General features: G+C 39.2%; 1 protein-coding gene across 4 annotated transcripts in view; it reads right to left on the bottom strand.

Annotated features, from left to right (window-relative positions):
• Window positions 1-16,343, bottom strand: part of arid3a (AT-rich interactive domain 3A) — a 41,168-nt gene that overhangs the window by 10,581 nt on the left and 14,244 nt on the right. For all 4 annotated transcript variants that reach the window (XM_026323560.1, XM_026323563.1, XM_026323562.1 and 1 more), the window contains exons 4-5: window positions 1,939-2,011; window positions 186-369 (exon numbers count right to left, since the gene is read on the bottom strand). In XM_026323560.1, coding sequence (XP_026179345.1) covers window positions 186-369; window positions 1,939-2,011 — 257 coding nt within the window. The remainder of the gene's footprint in view (window positions 1-185; window positions 370-1,938; window positions 2,012-16,343) is intronic.

Consider the following 16,343-nt stretch of genomic DNA (forward strand, 5'->3'; position numbering starts at 1 on the left):
AATGGACAATAACTTTAAATGAGAAGATACTAAATAATGGTTCAACATGCATGAAAACTAATCTAATTCCAGTAAGACGGCGTGGGGATCATTCGATGCACAAAAACATACTGCAATCTGAACCAACCTCAAGAAAAGACTTCAAACACAGGGTAAAATGTGTGTGTGTGCTTGGGTGTACTGACTGTGTGCGGAGGGTGAAGGCTGCACTGGTGATTGAGGTAGGCAGGTTGAGTCCTTTGGTGATCTCCCTCCAGAGTTTCTTGTTGATGACCTCCACCAGGCCGCCCTTCTCTGTCACCAGCTTGTAGAGCATGTACAGATCCAGGACCTGCTTGGCCATGATGGGAATACGATTCACTGGGGTTCCTGGAACAACACAAACGCATCAGAAAGGTCAATGGAGAAATAAAACAATGCAGCTTCTGTACATAATCAGTAATAAAGAACTAGAATAAAAGCATGCAACTTGAATATTAATGAAGTAAAGACATAAAAAATTAACAGTAACAAGTGACACTAGGCGCTAATGTGGGCAACCTTATATAATGTCCCCATGCATTCGTACTAGGGGACACTGCTTGAGTCCACTGATACATTTCCACAGAAATCTTGTCATTTAATTCACTGGAGACAGAGGTCTGCAGTCTGTTTTACAACATCCAACAATGCTCATGGAATGACAGGAAGTTAAGCTAGGTATTTTGTTTAATCTCAGTCTGCTCGCTGCTTCTGTATGTAAAGAGATTTGCTAGATAGATTAGATAGATTTAGCCTTGCAGTTCACACGAAAGAGGAGTTTTTCGTTTTCATTTTAGATCTTTTGATTTTACCTGACACAGTCAAAACATTTCAACATTCAGAATGTTAAACTGTGTCTCACAAATCTGACTAACCAGTATTTGTTACTGAACCTGATGAGGCTGTTTCAAACTAAAGATGACATGAGTGACAGTTATTGACAGACCATTCATGAGATAAAAAAAAGCCTTGAGACAAGACCTAATTAATAACTACAGTTTGGTATTAATCTGTGACAAATGACTTCTTCCCAGCATGGAAACTCAAATCCTTAACTAATCTGTTACATTACTTTAAACTAAAGCAGTCCAAAACTCAGTCATACTACCCATAAAATACGATGAATCTTTGATCTGCATATTAAAAGAGTCATTCCTACGTTAACATTACAACCTGCAGATGGTGCTCTCAGATCCTCAGAGCTGACTTGGCAGACCCACCCACTGGCTCAACCACTGTGAACATCAGTACTGCAATATTCAGTTGTATTGCATGTCTGTTGTGTCCCCAGCCTGATGATCTGATTAAATCATCCACAAGTCAAGCTGTCAAAGTATCGAGACTGCTTGGTATTTACGAAAGAAGGTCATCTGCAATAAGATGCCTCATTAAAGCTGACGTGCAACAAATGCAAATACAATACTCTACAATCACTCTGACTGTAATGTGTTGCCAGGTTGAGGAGAAATGTGTTCAGTTGTGCTGTGAAGATCCTGCATGGTGGCTGAGGCAGATTTGAGTGTGTGTTTGTGGTGTTGGGCAGGGCAGGATGGGCAGGTAAACCAATACATTCCAGGGCATCCATACAATGTGTTCCTCCTAGTTACAGCCTGGGAACAACGAGGGGTTGCACAACATAAAGCAATCATCTCTGAAATGAATAAAGACCCCACCCATCAGACTGAAAGCTGAGTAGAGGGAGCTGTGTCATATGTCATAGTGGATGTGGTGGTGGTGGGGGGGTCATTCTCTTTCTACCCTACTATTAAGAGCCTCTCTATGACACTCTTTTATCTCTATGGAGATAAAACGAAGAAATTTAATATGAAAAGATTAGAAACTGAATGTATATGATATGTACTGTCAATATGATGCTGCGCCCCATGGATTTAAAAACACACATTCATAGTCCCATACCTCTTTTTTGCATGAAACTGAAGAGATCATCCAGAAACTCTTTTCTCTTTGGGTCTCCATCCAGTTCATACAGCTGAGGAGAGGAAGAGGAGACAGACAAATGAATGAACAATTTATTAAAGACCTTAAAGATCAGACATAAGAATACCAAAAGCAGAGTGTTAAGTTGTCCCGAAAAACAATCCGAAAGTGTAATGGTGCATATGACCTCAGGGCCAGAACTGTTACTCTGAAAACCTTGTGCTATAATGTGTGACAGCAAAAAACAAACTAACAAAAAATAAATTCTGTTCACTTTTAAATGGACAGTTGCACTGAAAGATCAGTCACTGACAATAAATCAGTTGTCTTCCGATCATAAGTAGTGATGGAAATAAAGAAATGCTGTGGCCCATTTTGGCTTGATGAGAACCTGATGTGAGTCCAACTGCTAGCGGGGCCCGGGCTCTGGAAAGTTCAGTGAAAGTTAGCAGTAAAAGTGGGGGCACCCACTCAGGGGAGTACAGTGAGGCCATTGAAAGTGTGGCTGTTTTTTTTCCCCAGCCTATAGTGATAGTGAGATGCTTCATTTGAGATTTTTTTTTTTTTTTTTGCAAAATATGATACACACTTAATGCAAACATTTATTCTCACACCACTGAATGAGCAGCAATGCAGCTTCAGGCACAGCTGCAGTTGTATGTTGAATAAAAGTCTTAACTACATATCGACACTATTTGAGGTCATGTAGTTTCACAATCTTTTACTGACAATGGCAGGTTGTGAAATATATCAAACAAAACCACAAAAAATAGAAGCAAGGCGGCATATTGTTACTACCCAGACACAACAGTCCACAGCTAAGAGGCAACACCACTAACAACCCTTATGATGTACACTTCAGCGCAGAGCAAATGTCACATCATAAGAAAGCATGTACACAACCAATACTGATCTTATTATTTGATTAACAAAGTTAATTCTATTTATTCTATTCTATTTATTTTTTTACAAAAAAGGACAAAAACTATCAACTGACTAACAAAATAGTTGCCAATTTCTGGTCTATGAACCAATACGTCCTGCTTAACACACAACTGATAAAATCACCACTGAAAAACTGTATGGTAAAACAAACCACTGATGCACTCCACCATCACATCAGTGAAAGTGAATAGACACCTTGTCCCCACCTACAGGTAAAAGTTGCCCGCACTGGCCCAGAGAAAAATAAAAGGCGTGTCCCTCTGAAGTTTGCCACAGTGGTGACAGTAGTGGCCTCTAACCAGTAACAAACTGCCCCTCATTGTGGCATTCAGCCCTCATTAGCGATGCCATGTTGCCATAAGATCTTGTTATCTAGTGGGTAGGGGGGAACAGAGGGGTGTGGACTGCTGGACTGAAGAGGTTTGTGGTAAATGGGGCGGTGGGGGATGTCGGCTAATTTACAGGCCTCCTGGAGGTAAGGGGGAGTTTTAATTACAGGATGCATGCGTTTCGTGAAGTGCCGCACCATAAATCTTGAAAATAACTCCCTAACTCCCATCCCCCAATGTTGCTTTATTTGCTCTCTATTTCTCTCTCCCTCTCTCTTTGTCCTAATCACACAAACAAATATTTCCCTAGTGGAGTGCTGGGTGGTGCACTGTCACATGGGGGCAGCTATTGCTCAGATCCCAGTCCCTCCAGATGTAGCACCATAGCTGGATACTGGAGATAAATACAGTAGTCTGGTGATTATAATGCATAAAAAGGTTGAAAACCTCAACTAACAAAACATAGTTACTCCACATTTTCCCATATGACACCAGCAGTCGGTCTGAGTGACACAACATGACATGAATTGCGCTTTTTAATGATGACTGTTAAATCTTAGCAATTTAAAGATGTATAACTTATAACTGCAGTGCTAGTGTTGAAAGGCAGCGTGTTGGATTAGTTTCACTGTCTCCCTGCCAACGCTGGGAGCTGACAGTCAACAGTGAAGTGTAAATTGTGTTAACACACTCATAGTATCCATCTTAAGTGAAGCATATCCAGTTTCAAGTCTTATTCAGTGCTCACTGTTAACATGGACATGAACACAGTATCCTGCTTTGTATCAATGAACATCAATGTGACGATAATCTGAAATCTCCCAGCTGTCACCTTTGGTTTCAAATATGTTGTCACATTTTCCATATTTCATTTTACTTTTAAAGGTTTAACAGCAAAAATGGGCATAAATCAGAGTATTCAGGATGCATCTCACATAAGGGTATCAAAGTGTATGTACTGATGTTTTTTTTTTTTGGTTTTTTTTTTTTTAAAGTTTGTCCAGTCTTTTGACCCTGGATTGCAAAACACAATCCAACCCCTGAGCTGTTAATCAAATAGCAGGGAGGATGTACAAAGTTAATGGTTCTGTTTGAACAGAAAATCCTACTTGCCTTTTTAAATATCATTTTCTAATTAATGCAGTCTAAGGGTAAACTCAAGAGTCCCTATTAATCAGATTCCTGGAGAGGATTTAAATACTGTTTAATCAAACAACACTGTAAATGCAGTTCCAATTTTCATCGCATTTTGCAGCAGTAAAGTAAGGTACATACCGCAATCAAGCTGCTAAATGACGCATACTCCAGCATCTAGCTGTATGGTTGCTTGAATGTTTTTGACAAAAACATTCACAGATGTCCATGAGAGAAAAAGCTGAATGTGGAGTAAACACTGGACGTAAACTGATACTGTAACATGCTCTGGAGACTAGGCTGAGCTGTGTAGTAAGTGAAATGGAAAATAAACCAAACAGCTCTCAAGCAATTTAAAGAACCAGTTTCTAAAGTTGTCCACAGCAAAAGCTGGATGACTCCGGTCCGTGGGAACTTAGTCCCTCGTTAAAATGTAAATCTTAATCAAACACCACAATTTAAGAAACTTGAGAAATAAAGGAGCTGTACTTTAGAAGGAGGAAAATATAAAACAGTTCTGTGCTTATCACTCTTCATACATTATATTTACTTCAAAAACATGACAACCTGCGGCTTAGACAGAAGCTGGTAATGGACTAGCTCCATTATGGAGAGTGAAGCTGCAGCAATTAGTCAAATTAATTGATTCGTCAATCAACAGAAAATTCATCAGCCACTAGTTTGATATTGATGCAATCATTCCAGACTTTTTAAGGAAAAACAAGCATAAATTCATACTGTTTGTTTTCTTTGAAGGCAAATGGTGACAATGGAAAATAACCAAATGCTGTTTTAAGCACCATGAGTTCTGAGCTTACAGCCACAAACAAGTATTTCATGTTCGCTTGTCTGATAGCTTGCAACTCTGGTTATGTATGTGGGTCAGTGACAAGCCATCTGCAGATCAGTTTGAAATAGACCCTAGACACAGAAAGCAAAGTGATTTAATTCTGTAATAATTAGTAACCAAAAAGCAGCCTGCTTCTGCATCTTTACAGCCATCAAAGCAGCAGTGGTGGTCTAGGTAGGTAATGCTGTAAGGGGGGGGGGGGTTCCCTTCACTATTAAAGTAAATGGAAGCTGGCAAGCCAGAGGCGCACGAGTGTCACATAATAGAGGCTTTGGAACTGAAAACCAAAACTGAGAGGAGACTGGGGTATCATCTACATGTTCTTTTACACATGCCATTCACCCTGATCACCTTGAGCTGATACTTAAACAAACATGTCCAAACAAAAACACGTGAGGTAAAAAAAAAAAAAAGGAAACAATAAAATTGTGAATTTAAATTTAGATGTGACCTAACTCCTGTTGTGTTGAAAGTAACTTTTCAGGTAGATCTGGCTGCTCAAACACAGCATGGCAGAATGCAGAGGTAAGAGACTCTTCTGATGCATTTGAATTTATTTACTTTAATATATTCCAGTAAAACACTCAAAGATAATGTGGGGCTTTAATTTATTACTACATATTACATACTACTATTGAAGGTGAGTGCATTTATACATCTTGTGCAGAAGAGCATGCCTCCCTGCAGTTTTTTAGCATATTAGCTACATATAATACTACAGTGGTAACCTTGAAGGGCAATTTATGCTTCACTCTGCATAGTGTGATAGATGGAAGTCTTTCTTTTTTTGTGGCTGAAGACAGCGGAAACAAGATTTCCTGGAAAACCAAAAATCCCCATTTTACCCTATGCTGAAGGACCAGTTTCACAACTTCATATCAGCCTAAGTGCTGGAGTTGTTTCTTCTCATGACAGATTAGTATCAACTTGTTGTCGTCATATCATCCTACCAAACTTAAAGGAAAAAATTATGAGCTCTCCTTTTACGTCTGACTGCTACGTGCAACGATTTCAAACATGGCTAGATCAAATTCATTCTTTAACTTTTCAGATCACTGTTATAAGACAGAGACCCCGATCGGTAGAAACTAGTTTGTAAGCATAAAGACGACTGATAAGAATCTAAAAGGTAACAGATTAAAAGTGGGGGAAAGGGGACTAGAGCTAGTAGAGAGAGCGGTTGATCGGGGCCCTTCAGCTCATGAACACATAATTAGCTACTTACAAACACTGCACCGTTCCAGGCCAAAGGACTTTTATGAGTGTAATTAAAGTAGGAAAACATACACAACCGCAAACACAGGATCGCTTCAGTATTCCCACAGTTAAAATACAAGCTATTGTCACAGCAATAATTACAAAATGCAATGCTCTGCCTTTGATCCTGTAAAATTATAGTTATAAAATGCTCCAAAATGTCATGACATAAAATGATGGATGATTAAAAAGTGTCCAATTTACTGAGAATCGTTACACTACAGTAACGCTACACTGAAAGAACAAAGAGCATGTAATGCTGGCAGTTAACTTCTTATTTAAGGCTATGTTTTATCTAAAGTCCCACGTCAGAAGATATTTCATGATGTAATCAAACAGTGGGATTAGGACTGTGACTAAGAATTATTTGCACAACAATACTTGATGACACTCATATATCATGTTAAACCAGAAAAAGTAAGGGGCATCAAATGCCTGGCATTTTTGCTTGAACAATAACTAAAGCGAATAATCAATTATTACAATAACAGTAGATTGATTTTCTGTCAATCAACTAATAGATTAATCAACTAATCAATACAAATCTGCATAAGTCAAACTATACAGCTTAATATAAATCTGGAAAAGAATGAGAACTTAAAATATGAGTACAGAAAAAGCAGGAAAGCGGTATGAGCACATTCATATGTGTTGTTTTTTTAACTTTTGTTTATTGTCAGAAACAGGGATATTCTAGATGAACACACTCAGAAAATTGTCATGACTCCCTTTTTGGACTTCCTTTTTGGACTTTTATTTTGTTTCCAGTTTCTGTTTTCTCCCCCTTGTGTTCCTCAGTAGCTTTTCATTAATTTACCTGATTAGTTTCAAGTTTCAAGTTTCAAGTTTCAAATTAGTATTCAATTTACCGTTGGTTTGCTCCGTACAAATTCTTGCCTGTTTCTCTTGTGTGTTGTGGGAGCATCGTTAGTATCGATGATGCTGAACTAGCGGACTTATCGCCTTGTACCCGTGAGTTCCTTTTTTCCTGTGCCCCGGTGATCCCAGGAGAAATGAAATAAAGCTCTTTTTTGCTTCTGCATTTGGGTTCTACGCCTTTCCTTCTCCGACTCATCACTCACACTTAACAAAAACAGAGGTGGCCACTGGACACTTGTGGTGTTATCTAGTGGTGCAGACACCACTGGGAAGCAAATCTTGGACATGATATGTTTCTGATCCATGTCGCATTCCTCAAATTCCTACTGTTCCCAGAAAATGGAACTGATTCTACCGTTTTGCTGACCAAAGTGCTGCTGCTGTTGCTCTCCTGCCGCCATTTTTAGGTAGGATTTTAGATAGGGTTTCTTTCTGGGAATGACATTTAGCACTGATTCTCCATCAGCCATATGGGAAGAAATCTATTGTTGATACAGAAAGATATCCTTTCCCACACTGGATAAGAATGTAACGCAGACACAAAACAGGCAGACAAATAAGCCAACAAACAAATACCTAATCACTGTTAGTCCAAAAGCAACAGGTCTGGAGATTTTGAGGTATGAGATTGTTGAGAGCCAATCTAAAGAACGTAGGAAAATAGCAAACAGATCAAGACTATAAAATATCTCTCTTTGCTTCTCGTTGATATCAAATCGCTTCCTTGTGTCTTTCATTCATCTGGAAAATAACCCAACTTAGTAATCAACAGACAGAAACTGATATGTCTGAAACTAATATGTCTCCATGAACTGACATCTTTAATGATTCCATCTTTGCCTCCTCTGCTCTCCTGCCCTGCCTTTCCCCCCACCCCCCACATGCAGACAATTAACAGCAACAATTGAACCAGCCCATTGCAGATGCACTGAATGGTGTTTTATTGACAGGCAGGATGAAACACATCATCATCCTAAATGACCGGCTGACCTTGTGAATTCAGCTTTATTGACTGAAGATGAGGAGCCAAACGCCGGCTGACACAAACAATATCTCTATACTTCGAGTCACTTTGTCTCCAACAATCAAATTTACCCTGAAAATGACAGAAAGCAATCAGTAAGTTAGAAAAAGCAACTGAGCTGTGGCAAGGCATCAAGCAGCACTGATTCATGGATGCACTGTGGCCAACTCAGTCTTTGTAAATGAAATTTCTGTTTGGTTTTCACTCCACCTGGTTAGACTAAAAAAAAAAAAACCATCAAATTCCAGGACCAAACTGTTGAAATGCCTTTCACTTTCAGACACCATAACAATTTTGGTGCTTGACAACAACTTTGGAAAAAATCAAAAATGTACCAGGAATTCAACAGTCTTTGAGACCAGGCTTTCGTTATGGTGTGAGGGGGTTGTAAGTGTGGCCTCTGTCTGCGCGAGGCTTTGCCAAAGAATTTATAAGCTCAGCTTCTGTCAGATGTAATTGGATATACATTATCCCCTGCTGACATGAGGAAAAGGTGAAAACCAGTTGATGAAGACAGGACATGAAGGCAGAATGAGCACTATCCCTCGCTTACATGCGCTCCACTCCTGCCTGCTACTGTCAGCTGCCATGGTAATACAAAACAATTAAAAATAGCAGCCAGCTTTCCCAGGCCTTTCAAGAGTTTGATGTATGTAGCTGTGTGTAATCTGTTCAAACCACACTGCAAATGATGGATGCCCAATCCTGGGCAGGGCAAAGCTAAACAGACCAAAGCAGAGGAAGTGGGTGTAGCAACAATTTAAGATCATAAAACAACAGCAGCCAAATAAATGACACCACACTCCCTATCTGTTAGTTGGCGCTCCTGGTAGAGTGGCTTTTTCATAAATATCTTTACATAAAACATATATCCAAATCAGCGTTTCTCTCAGAGTAGCAGAAAAACTCTGCCCCTGATAATCATCTAATGAATGTTTGAGTGAAACCTGAAGGTATTTATTCAGTGCCAGCACAGATGCCGTGATAACATTTGGATTTTAAAACACAAAGATAGGAACAGAGACAGAAGGCAGCTGAAAGTTTGGGGAAAGGTCTGTGACTGTTACAGGCAGGTTGAGAACATGTAGAACATGTAATTTTGTTCACAAACACTAAAAATGGGTATTCTGCTACAGTGCTGCATGTCAGTATAGAGCTTGCTGTGCAGAGGGAAAGCCATATGCTTGGGTGCTTGCACCGTCAATCAGAGTGATGGATGGGCAGCACAATGAGTTTAATGGTTGACAACTGTGGCCTTAAAAACTTATCTGGCCCACCCAGGCCCATGGAGGGCAGGTATCTGTCCATCAGGGATTGAGATGTTGTGGCCACATAGCTAATCCCACCCCAATCAATAGGCGAACGAGCTGCAGATTGACCTCAAGCAACCCCAAGATTTGTCTTCTGCATGAAACGGTAATCTTCACAATCTGATCTGGGAAAAACTTCGGCATAAAATCAAACACCAGGATAAGAAGCTGATGTGCAACTTAAAAGGTTCACTGTGAACCTTTAGCTGTTGTTTTTATATCTTGTCTCTCGCCTTTGCCTCTACAACACTTCAATTAGAAAACATTTAGTTGGACTGTGTATAATATCTTCTATCTATCACTCTGTGATGCCATTTTTGGCAAGGGCTCTCTTACAAAAGAGATATTGTGTCTCAATTAGACTTCACTGGTTAAATAAAAATTATAAATAAATAAAAATGAATAAATAAAATATCAAGCATGTGCAAGTGCAGGAAATACACTGCCCTAACAAAACACAGATTATCTAGCTTACTCTATTTGACTCACATTGCATATCTGCCCTTTAAACATAAAATTTGTAATAGCAGGTAAACCACAAGTGTCTGTAATTATAATAATGATAGTTTCAGTGAGTACACCAGTATGCCTTGTTAGTGCTTTCAGTCCAGCAGGCATGACAGAGCCATGGAATTTAACCGTACTTTATTCTTGACTCCAGCAACACCCACGATGTTCTTTCTAAATGTCTGGCCAATGTATGTCAAAAATATTTGCAGTGAAATTGGCCTATTATCGATTCATACAGGGTAAGAATGACTATTTGTAACTGCAGTTTGAGCCGAGCCCGACAGCTCATCCTTTCTGCCACTCCTACACAATTAAAAATAAACAAAAAACATGGCTATTATTATACAGACAAGGCAGACGGCTAGAGTGCTGTCGCTGGGGTCCAATGTGCCTTACAAAATAAGGTCTAAGTGTGCCCAACCCTTTGTAATGTTTAAGCTAATGACATCTCAAAACACACCGATGCTAAGTCTTTACCTGTGTTTGACGTAAGTCTCATATTGTCTTTGAACAATGACGGCTTTCAGCTCCGGCTTGCGGCTAACCATTCAGTAAAACTCTAGTTCTGTGATTGAGACACAAGGCTAGAATGGGAGTTCCTCATGGAGGGGGAAAAAAAGGCACAAAAAGAAATGAAGCAGCACTTTCACATTTCATTAAGAGAGAACAAAGACCAAAAGCAAGATTCACACATAATGGAAGCAGAAACACTGCATGTTTCTCTTTCAGGTGTGGCCATGTCAAGGCTCACGACACTTGATGGAGTCACCATGCAAGTCTTTAGGCAATGTGGCAAAGTAAAAATTTATGCCGTCCAACAAAAGACAGCAGGCAAAGAAATAGAGCTAGCCTCAGCCTTTACGCAATCTTTGTTTACATTCCTGCTTCAGCCCCCCTCGCCTCCTCCACAGTGAGCGTCTGCCAATTTCCAGGATCCCCACGGCTTCTGACATCAACTCGCTGCTGGACACTAGGTGTTGGACACAATTCAAATGCTCTGCAGCATTTCACAGTCAAAAAGTACACGGGCTACACGTACTACTTGGCAGCGTTTCAAACTGGAATGCCAACTGACTGAATATCTCCTATATCATGAGTCACACTTGCTCTTTCCCCTACTGTGCTTTTACTGCTATCTCTCACCAGGAAGACTTTTCAGCCTTTCAATGCTGCCTCAGCCATTGTTTTTGGTGTTTTGTTTTCATGATATGAACAAGGTCCATTAACTTCTTGTGTTAAACACAGATCACTGCACCCAGAGGTTTCCTCAGACACAACATAATAAACTCCATGAAGACTCCAATTTAAGGAAGAAAATTGCAGAGGATGTGCTTTGTAAAACTTGAATTTGTTTCTTTGGATTTAATGCGCTCTGTCTAATTCAAGCAAGATGGAATGAGTGGGTAAATTACTATTTATACAAATAACACCAAACCATGAAAAGACACAGCTTGCCATTGTCTGTCATCAGTTATTCATTAACAGGCCAATGGATATGGGAATCCAATAAGGACATAAACTGTCATTAAAAATAATTAAAAAAAAAAAAAGAATTATACACTTATATAACAATGTCATTGCAAAGCTTTGCAACCCTATCAACAGTAATTAGTAGACAGATTGGATGTAAAACTACCAATGAAGAACATTTAGAAATTTGAAAGACCTGTCTGAGCAGATTCCAGTTTTGTCTTTCTAGCTGACATTTAACTAAGCAATTCTACAGCTGTGAGAATGCACAGGTTCATATAAAATGCAAAAACAACATGATCCGACCTGTTCATACAACCCTTGGGGAGATCAAAAGGCCTCAACAAAACTACAGTGGAACATAAACCCAACAAGCACTTATCAGACAGCTGTATCAGCAGAATCCTGACGGGCAATCCCAGTAAGTGTTGCTCCCAGTTGGCTCTCATTCGAGCTACACTTCCTGTAGCCACTAACAGCCCCCTCCCCCAACTCCCATAGAACGTGTGTGTGCGTCCGAACGATTTAATGTTTAATGCCAACTCCCCTCCATTCACCCTGATCATGGTGAGTGCCATGAATTTTTAAAGACATCCCTACTTTACTGTCCATCTGGGCTCCATCTGCCCAGCTGCTGGTGTTTAAAGCAGACAAGAGACACAGGAGAGGAGACTTCAAAGGCTCTGCTTGGCCTCTGGACTATTTCTGGCCTGAGGAGGATATTGTTTATAAAGGCAGTAGGGGAGTGGTGCAGTCAGGAGATGTATACCATACCACGGAAGAGACTACACAACTATGAAACCTGATTGTAATTGTACATTCCAAAACATTTCTTGGACACAGAGCTGCTTTGGAGGCAAAGAACTGCAGTGTTTCCAGAGAAATGATGAGCTAATTGATAGATTTAAAACCAGTAAAAATAAAATGTGCTATGATGTTTGTCTTTTCTTCCCATGCTGGGACTTCAGCAGCTCGCCAACAGGTTTATCTAGTTAGCTATTAGTTTAAATTTGACAGGGCAACTTTAAATAAGGAGAGTTTGACAAATTCACAAACCTTAACACGTAATGGCTGGATATGTACTTACAATAAAGACAAAGAAAATACAAGCCACATCGCAAAACGTTCATAAAAAGAAGTCTCCCTGCCATAACATAGTGTATCACCTGAAAACCAAACCAGTTGTCAACATTCAATTATGCTTGGTTATTAAATAAACAGAGCCAAACCTTTCCAGTAACTGACTGGTGGCTGATGGGAAAAGATGAACGTGAGCTTAGCAGCGCAGGATGGGAGTTGTACTAACTTTTAAAGGAATGTGTGCTGATAATAAAAATGCAGAGTGCAAGGCAAAGAGTGTTAGTGATAGGGATGCTTTAATGGGCAAATGTATGTAGAAGCTCAGTGTATGGAGGAGAGCTGCATTAGTCTTACTGAAATAAATCATTTGAAATGGCACTGAACCAGCAGCGCAAATCAGTTTCAATGACAAAATAATCCAACGATACTGGCATAATTTGATATCTATATAAATCCTCGGCCTTTATTTAATTGCTGCTGCACTCTGGCACAGTCAGATATGACACCGCTGGCAGGCTGCCTTGAATATTTTGATTAATTCACTTAAAACCACAGAGTAATCAGACAGCTGAACAGACAGTGCCTCCTGGCTTGATTTAGTCTGACCTTTCTACTGAGAGTGAAGAGAGAAGAAGGTGGTCTGATGATCCACAAGGAATGCAGGTTGAGCCTTAGCTGATATATCCACTAATGGCCTGGGGCAAACTTGAACTAAAAGGTGAATTTGTGTGCATTTTTCCTCACCTACTGTGAGACCTGGCTTTAGATATGTGTGAAGAACTGGAAAGACTTTTACTAAACCTATTTTATTGTTCTAGTTTATTAATTATTATTAAATATATTTTACTGTTCTCACATTCTTTATACTTCTTTTAATGGTCTTCTTACATTGGATTCATTACATTAGTACTTGACTTGTTTTAAGACATGATTACAATCCCAATTGTATTTTTTTTATTTCTACTAACTGTTAAAACTGTTTTTACAGGGCAAGTGTAAATAAGGAGAGTTTGATAAAATCGCTAACAAAGCTAAGATGTAATGGCTGAATGTGTACTGTACTATATCATTTTTTTTTTTTTTTTTAATGCTGCAAGGTTTTCATGAAGAGGTATACCGCAGGCTGAGTCAGGAACAGTTTCTGTTATGGGCCTGGGATGCCACACTGACGCACTGTACACAATAATGGGATTTATACATGACATGACATTGACATTAACGTAAGAGGGGAAAAAAGTTTTCAGTTTGGAACAGCTCCAACTGCTGCAGACTGATAGAGGCACACAAGGGTTCTGCTGAGGATCTGGGGTTCCTAGTGGCCACATTATCACCCTCCCTCAGGCACATTCCAACAGCCTCCACCCACCTGCCCAAAATAAATTGTGCAGCCTTAACCCCTTCCTCCCCACCCACCGCCATCCAAAAGACTCAGCCTGTACATTATTAAACACATTAAAGTGTAAGTTCTCCAAAATTATCAAAAATGAGAATCATAATTGTTCTCAGACTTAAAATCATGACTTCACACACTTTTTATATTAAAGTATGATATGTATGTATGTTTTCAATATGTAAATACACATCTACATTGCAAATGTTTGGGAAAGTACATTTAAAAATGATGAACAATAATCAATCAACCAGGTCTCATTTGCTCATATCTGAAACTCTGAAACACCCTAAAAATGTTTTTCTGTGTATGTAGCTAAAAAAAAAAAAAAAAGATCTTCAAAACTAGAAATCCACCACTCACACATAGCTAAAAACAGACACCTTTCCCAAGAGACTACTTTTACCATGTCTGAGCCATTTTTATGCTCACATGTTCTTCCTCCTCCAAAATTGGTAAGATCCTGTGCAATCCTCAGAAAAAAAAAAAAAACAGTCTGTAGTAGACACTGAAATTCAACACTTTTAAGAATGGGCTGTCAGGTTCATGTCTGATTTCATAATTTGATTACCATAATCTAGCAAGAACAGGAGGCCATGTAGTGCCGTTTGTCACGTGTAGCTTCAGTCCCTTGGTTTGTCTAACTTTAGGCATTGTTTGTGAAGTGAGTTTTAGTCTATGAGTTTCTCAGGTAATACAATGAACTGTTCCAGTTATGGGTATATGTGTGACTCGGGGAGAAGGACTTTCAGGTGAAGTTTTCCTAGTCTAGATAGCTGCACCATAGTGAAAGTTTTGGATTTCACACAGCGGCATAAATTCCTAGTTAGGGCTTCCATTACTGAAGACTCAGATCACCGCAATATTACTATAAAATTTGAAGATTTCACAATTTTAACTCAATAAAGCAAAGAAATCCTGAATGTTTGCACTGAAAATGCAGCTGTGGTCTGTGGACTAACTACTGCCTACTTTTCACATGACAAGACAAAACCACAAATGGTAGGTTCAGGAGAAAAAGAAGAACCAAAGTAAAAATCTCACACACCAAATATAAATTAAGGCTGAAATCATTGAGGTTGATTTGCATGGGGTTAGAATTATCAGGTGGCAGACTGCGCACATCATAACAGGTTGGTCGTTTTTACGTTACACACTGCATTTGCAGAGGATTACATTCAGTGCATGGCTGCAATTATTACTTATCACTGTAATCATACTAAGGCAAAATTTATCCTGTGTGAATGATGTACAGGACTAAAATTCTGGGATTCAAAATATTCAAAACTATCAGCAGCAAGGACGAACATGTCAAATGTTTTAAATGCATTTAAAACCGCCTCTTCTCCTTGGCCCTGGTAGGAGGAGTCTGACGTTGTGTAGGTGTGCCATAGGTTTCAATCAGCAATGCATTGGGTAACACTATCTGAACAGTCGAGATACTGGCGGTCCCGATTATATAACTGTCAGTTACAGTGAATTCATACTAACATGATCCACCATTGATTGTCATGTTATTTTTAAAAAAACAGTAATGTATTTCCTCTCTAATGTATGAAAACAACCAGCTGTTGAGTTTCACACAAAGCTTTAGAGGGAGGGGTGGACTATATAAAGAAGCAGATGTTTAAGGAACATTATATTTCATATGCCCTGTAATTACGAGAAATAGGCCTTAAATTACAGAATATATGGCTAGGTTTAAAATTGAAACACATTTAGACTGGGTGGGCTGCGCCGAGATTAATTTACCTCCAACACAGTGAAGGCATTAATAAAGATGTTTGAAATCTGCTCCAAACAAATTCCTAAAATAGCTTTTAGGAAGAGTGTATTAAATCTTCGCACAGATGAAAGCCACGCTGTTGCTTATACCTTTAAATATTTATGGTTGCAAACACCGCTGCAGGCCGTGACTGTGTTTGTGTTTCGACAGTGGCTTCCATTATGTCATACAAGCTGTCTGCATGAAATGGTGGCTTTGAATATGCCACACTTCATTTGAAATAATACAGCCTTTTAGTTATTTGGGTTTAGACAGGGGAAGTTTGAAGGCTTTCACTCAATCTTTTCATTTAATTAAGCACTCTAAATACACCGTTTATTGTTCCCGCTTTCCATTTGAGAATGAACATTCCATTACTATCTATAAAATTAGAACATATTAAAAAAATAAAGGGCATGAGAAGATTAATCATTTCTGATT

The sequence above is a fragment of the Mastacembelus armatus genome, chromosome 4, assembly GCF_900324485.2.
Source record: "Mastacembelus armatus chromosome 4, fMasArm1.2, whole genome shotgun sequence".
Classification (NCBI taxonomy): Eukaryota; Metazoa; Chordata; class Actinopteri; order Synbranchiformes; family Mastacembelidae; genus Mastacembelus; species Mastacembelus armatus.